A 6,593-nucleotide genomic window follows, 5' to 3' on the forward strand; every position below is an offset into this window, starting at 1 on the left:
AGATTAAGGGAATAGAGGTGCCAAGAGGATGTCTCCATTGGCTGGAAAGCGCAGCTCGGTCAGACAAAGAGCATCCTCTCAGCCAAGGAGCGGAATCAGCTCAGGAGCAGGGAGGACGATTCCTGCAGCCTCAGACCGCTCTCAGCAAACCTCAGTCCTTATACAGGAGGGTCCAAGCGGCAGAGCCCAGATAGTGTGCAGACACAGCTGCCCCTGCAGTGAAGGCAGCTCAGCGAGGCATCCCTGCCTGGTCACCGGGGAGGGGCCAGGACCCAGGACCCAGGAGATTGGAGGCAGGACAGCCCAGCCCAGCACTCCCTCCTGGTCACCTGGAGAGGGGCCAGCCAACCGGGGTTCTCCAGGGCTGCAGTGCTGCACCTGGAAAGGGACCCGGCTGGAACCAGGGGTCCCCTAACATGGGGAAAACACCAAGTGAGGGTTGCCCCCTTCAGGGCAAGGCTGAACTCTTGGGGTAGCCCAGGAGACCAGCCAGTGTTCCGCTGGCAGCCCTGTGCTCACAGGGGGCGAGCCACTGTTTATGGTAGCAGGCGCCAGGGGCCCTCCCTCCTCCAGAGCAGCCCCCGCGACGGGGCAGAGCCCAGGGTCAGTGAGGCCTAGAGGGAAGGATGGCCATAGGCCAGCAGAGGGTGAGCCGGGCTCTCGGCCACCCTCCCGGAGCAACGTGACTCATGACCTGGGAGCTGCCCCGTCTGGTCCTGTGGTCTTTCTCCTAGGGGCATGACAACCCCTCCTGGGGCTTTGGGCACGCACCAGCGCCCGGCACGTGAAACGACAACAGGCGGACACGACACGGACCCGCACCTAGAACTCTCACGTCGCCAGGGAGGGCGGGAACCAGGTGGCCACTTCAGAAAAGGCGGGCGATTACTCAAAACGCCCCCCACAGCACACAACCCTGCAGGTCCACACTCGCTTTACGTGACATTCACACAGTATCTCGTCATAGCCAAAGGTGAAATCGACAGTGTCCCCAAGCATGAGTGGACGAGATGGGGTGGCCAGTGCTGGGTGGGGCCGGATGCTGGCTCTGCCGCAGGCCCACATGGGGACTGAGTAACACGATGGGCATATGCATGCCCCTGCCCGGGCTGGGGTGGGGGTAGGACAGGTAGAACCCCCCTGCTGGGAGCTGTCTCTCCGTTTCTCTCCCCATCTCCCTCATTCACGGATTCCACAGACACTCAACAGAAGGACAAGGACATGCCACCACACGGGCGACCCAGGAAAACGCCGAGCTAAGTAAGGAAGCCAGTCACAGAAGACACGTCTTGCAGGGACGACCCCGTTTGTCTTACTCTACCCTGATGTGTTTTCCAGGACAGCGTGCACCCGAGGGACAGGGAGGGACGCATAGTGCACCCCTCGCCTGTGAGTGCCTGTGTCCCGGCTGACTGGGTCAGGGGGGTCAGGGTGTGAACCTGTCAGTGCGCGGGGTCTGGCTTCGCAAGCAGCTCACCCCTTATGCACCACGGGCTGGCCTGAGTGACTCCATTTACAGGAAGTGTCCAGAACACGGGAATCCAGGGATAAGAAGGAAGTCAGTGGTTGCCTGGGGCTGGGGGCAGGCGGGAGTGACTGCCAGTGGGTTCAAGGCTTCTTTGTGGAGAAAAATGTTTTTTAAAAACTTGGCTGGCAGGTGGCATAGGTGGTTAAGGGTGCTGGATTCTCACATGGTCAACTGTGGTTCGAGTTCCAGATCTGGTGGCTTGCTTTCTCGCCCCCCCCCCCCCCCCCCCTCTTCCTATCTTTCCCCCCCCGTCTCTGTCTGGCCAAATTAAAAAAATAATAATAACAAATGGAATTAAATAAATAATCCTAAAAAACATTTTAAGAACTGATTGTGGTAACGGGCCAGCAGGTGCCGAGGAGGTTAGGGTGGCTGAATCTCCCACGGCCAACTGTGTGGTTCGAGTCCTGGACCCAGCGGAATGGAGGAGAAGGGACTGTGGCGTGGCCGTCCCCGGGGGGTGATCTCTCACCTTCCGTCTCCCCTATCTTTCCGATGTGTGCACGTACCCTTAGCAAAAACAAAACAGCGATGTTTGCACAACTGTGTCAACAGACTAAAAGCCCTGAATTGTGCACGAGCCATGTGGTGTGTGAACTCTCTCTCAGGAAAACTGAGAAATGGAAAGGAGCCTAAACCCTTTCCTCCCAAGGCCCCATGCAAGCATAAGGTAAGGGAAGACCCTCCCGGGTTTGCCGCCCTCACCAGCCCGGACTGGCCTCTCAACCCCCCTGGCTGCTCACAGGCTTCAACGTGATGTGGTGCTCTCGAGGCACAGAAGCGTGTGCCCAGCGGTGGCAGCGGGGACCGTATGCCTGGCCACTGCTGAGCCGGGGTGCACTTCCAATCCTGCTGGGGTCCACCACAACACTGGGCAAATAGCCAGACATGGAAACAGACACGCGGTGACCGGGGAAGGGCACACAAGCTGAGCTCCGGAACCCAGCCGCACCCGGACCACAGTGCGGGACGGGGATCCCAGCAGGGCGTGGTGGGCTTGTGGGGCTGCAGAGACCGTGGAGTGTGCCTCGGAGCTACCCCACACTCCAGTTAATGCCATCCTTCCCAGCCAGGGCTCCCCGGTGTCCTAATACTGCAGCTCAGCCTGGGCTTGGCAGCGACCTGCAAAGCTCTTCACTTCACGGCAGCAAAACCAGGACTCAGGACTGGCCCTGCAGCAGTGGGTGGGCCAGACCCACACGGCCAGCTCCCGTCCAGCCCGGCCCAGTGCTCAGAAAACAGCAGGCGCATGTGCTGTGTGTGCTCCAAACCCTGGTGGGAAGGGTGATGGGGGGAGGAGGACTGTGGGAGGTGTGCGTGCTGCTCGCTCTCCCTGCTGAGTACAGGTGCCCTCTGGCAACGAAGAGAAAGGAGGAAAAAAAGACATGAATGCTCAATGAATCCCTGTGTTACACAGGTTATTAGCAAGGAAGAATCTGAAACCAATTCTTCATATTCAAGGTTCCTTCCATGTTCATGGATTGATCAGGAGAATGTCTACATGCCAGGCAATTTCTGGGATCAGAGACAGGGGAGAGAAAGCACGCCCCAGCGAGGCGTGGTCACGTGGAAACCCTCCTCCCACTGTTACTCCACCCCGTCAGGGCTGGGGAAGCACACACTCCTGGTAAGTCTCCCAAGCTGCCGGCTGGGGTCCGAACCACGGCTGCCACATGGGTCCACGCTACGTCGCAGAACTTAACCGCTGACTCATGAGGCTGGCCCAGAAACGACACTATTTCTTAATTAAAAAATATTTAAGCGACTAAAATTGCACATACGCCCTTTGGAGTGCACTAGGTGGCGACCCACGGCCTGTGTTCACACAGTGCACCAAGCCCGCGGCCAGCTGAATCTAGGCTAGGGCAGCATGGCATTGCAGCGCCTGTGCTTCTGACTCACGGGTGACCCCCATTTTGGGTAGATGGTTTCCACAGGGTTCCTGGGACTCTGGCCTCACCCTCCGCCTGTCATACACTTCCTCGGCTGATGCTGCACGTCGCCAGCACTCCTGGGACACAGTGCAGCAGTGCTAAGTGCTCCCTCGGCCACCGCCAGGCTGCCCAGGCTACAATTGGGGAAGCCAAAGACAAACAGGTGCTTCGAAAGGCGCTCATGCCAGACGCCTTACGCGAGAGGCCTCAGGGCAGAGCAGAGACCCGAGCAGGTAAAACACCAAACGGGGACACTGAAGCCACTGGGGTGCGGTGCGGACACAGGGCCGTGGCGGGCAGCCGGTGAGGAGACCATGAAAAGTCGGTCCAGTCCTGCATGTCCAAGTAGCCCCCGAGCCAGGGTCCACAGTGGTACTCGTTAAAATGGCCCGCCATGTTCTGCTTAGGAGGGACGAGATCGAGGCCCAGGACAAGGCCTGGTGAGCAGAGGCCTGCAGTAACGGTGGGGAATTCTGGGACGAGCCGTGTAACAAATCCGAGACCCGGGGTCTATGGACCACACTGCAGGGACCCCCTGCACTCCTCCAGCGCATCACTCCTTGCGACACACTTCAGCGCTCGCAGGCCTCCCCCGGCCAGTTCACAGAAATGGTCGTACTCGCCTAACTGGCTGACCGGCTTAGTGCCTGTGCTCGGGCAGGGTGGGGACTGTGCTGAGAGGGTGCACAGGCCCCTCCACCCAGGAGACAGCCACGCAGAATTCCAGGCCAGGAAAGGCAGGCGAGACCGTCCCCCGCCCCACACACCCGCACATGCACACTGCCAACCTGGCCGCGGTCCGCAGCCACACTGAGACGGACGTGCGACAGCGGAGAGCGGGTGCACAGACATGAAACCCAGTCAGACCGTGTGCCCCGCCAGCTGCAAGGTTTACAACACGCTATGAGCCTTTTATTCTGATTCAGTATTAAGAAATATCTGTCGTTGAGAGCGGTTTGAGGTCCGTGGCAAGACTGAGCAGAGGGGGCAGTTACAGATACGCCCGGCCCCACTGCCGCAGAGCGTCCCTCCCAGGCTCCCCACTGCCGCAGAGCGTCCCTCCCAGGCTCCCCACTGGAGGGTATGCGCCGTCCCTGCCCAAAGCCTGTACGCACGAGGGCTCGTCCTCGGTGCTGGGCTGACTACAGGTTCAGACGGTGAGTCACTGCAAACGTGCGCTCACCGTTCCAGCACTGAACAGGCTTCACTGCCTTAAAGACGCCCACTGCCCCTCACCCCTGACCCTGCACTGTTTCAAAAATACACACATTCCATTAAAAATGGGAGAGTCAAACGTATCCCCCAGTCCTGAACTAACGAGGTTTCAGCTGGGTTCAGCATCCGAGCAGTTACGAATCACTGCCGCACTGGGGTGGGCATCCCGATAGCGGGGGTTTGGGTAGGAGTGGTCTTTCAGTCCTGGCGAGAGGACAACGTCTGGGTCAAGGACACATAAAGTTTGATGTGCATATTACAACTTCCATAAAAATGGTAGTGCCAACCCCTGGGCCCATCAGGGCTGCCTCAGACAGGTGTGCCCATGCTTCAGGAAACAATCTAAGTCGTACATGAAACACCCAGGGAGAAAGAAGGGAATGCAAACGGTCTGTCTTGGAGCACTAGCGAGACCGAGCACCTGGACGGCACCACTTGTGTACATACATGCATACACATGCGCACACACACACGTGCACACACACGCACACACAAGCACACGTGTAAACACACACATACACCCCACACACATATACATACATGCACACATGTGCACACACATGCACACCGGCATGCATGCATACATGTTGTGACTATTTTGGCAGCTGCTTATTTTCTCTCACTGCAGCTATAGAAGCTGTTTATGTCAAGTCTGTGACAACATAAATGCCTTCTGTACTGGGAAGAAGGACTTCCTCCTTTACTGCAGCGCACCTGCCACTGATAACCTGACCACAGGCACGGCCTGCAGCGGAGAGCTGGGTTGGGCTGGCATTGACCTCTGCGCCGCTGCCTGTCAGAGACACTGCACTGACCGCCTAGTGGCACAACCCCGTGAACTGTCACAGAAGGACCTCCCCACCCCGGGGCACCGTGCTACCCACACCGGAGCGTCAGGCGGGGGATACCATGCCATACCTGGATGTTGTCAAACTTGAGGCCGGGCATGGTGAGGTTCTCCTTGTCGAGGAACACGGGGCTGTGCTGCTGGGTGGCCACCGAGACCAGAACGTCCCTGGTGGCCTCGCTGGGCAGCCAGGCGTCATTCCTTCGGTCCATCTCGCTCATGCTGAGGGCTGTGGCAAAGGGGTCGTCGCTCCCTGCAAACACGGCCTGTACCTGGGAAAACGGCTTTGGAGACTCGGGCGTCTGGAGCGAAGCTGTGGAAAGAGCGGACTGGGACCTTTGGATCCCCGCAGAGTAAGACGGCTCAGTGGAATCAGGGGATTTCTCTCCCCCCGCTGCGGAGAGTGCAGCCAGGTTTTCTGGGACAGAAGGGCCGGCGTTGGGATTACTGACGGAGATGAACGCGGAGGTGGTGAAGGAATCAAAGAAGTCCGAGGCCAGGGAGTTCGTGCTGATCGTCTCGCCAAAAAACGTGCTCAGGCTGGGGCTGGGCTGCACCGCCTGAGGGGGGGTCTTGGCGGATGTCTCGCTGGCGCTGCTGAAGCTGGGCGACTTCACCATCTGGGACTCGAAGCCATCGTGCAGGAACAAGTGTGCCTGGGACGGGGCCGAGCTGGGCTGGCTGAAGATGGTGCACACAGGCACAGGTTCATCCCTGGCAGAGGACCGGGGGGAGGACGCTTCCGACACCTGCTCTTCGGGGCGAGTGTCCCCGTCCCTCAGCACCGAGCCCTCTGCACCCTCGTCCTCAAAGGTGGACAGGCCCTTCACTTCCTCTTGGGTTGAGTCCCCCTTCAGAGACGCTCTGCTGTCAGAGGTCATGTCAGAGACGTCTTGGGGTGTATCGTCTCCATCAGTCTCACTGCCGTGGCTCAGGGTGTCCATTTCTTCTTGGTCTGGGGTACTTTCCAGCCCAGGATGAGCACTGCCTTCCAGGGGCTCCGCGACATCCTGCAAATGGCCCAGGCCGGCCACGTCACCCTCGCTGTTATTCGGGGAGTCCGAGATGA

General features: G+C 59.1%; 1 protein-coding gene across 1 annotated transcript in view; it reads right to left on the reverse strand.

Annotated features, from left to right (window-relative positions):
- The window catches only part of TRAPPC12 (trafficking protein particle complex subunit 12), a 59,674-nt gene that overhangs the window by 50,918 nt on the left and 2,163 nt on the right, over positions 1-6,593 (reverse strand). The window contains 1 exon segment of the mRNA XM_006153524.2: positions 5,596-6,593. Coding sequence (XP_006153586.1) covers positions 5,596-6,593 — 998 coding nt within the window.

Source organism: Tupaia chinensis, unplaced genomic scaffold (assembly GCF_000334495.1).
Source record: "Tupaia chinensis unplaced genomic scaffold, TupChi_1.0 Scaffold000377_5, whole genome shotgun sequence".
Taxonomy (NCBI): Eukaryota; Metazoa; Chordata; class Mammalia; order Scandentia; family Tupaiidae; genus Tupaia; species Tupaia belangeri.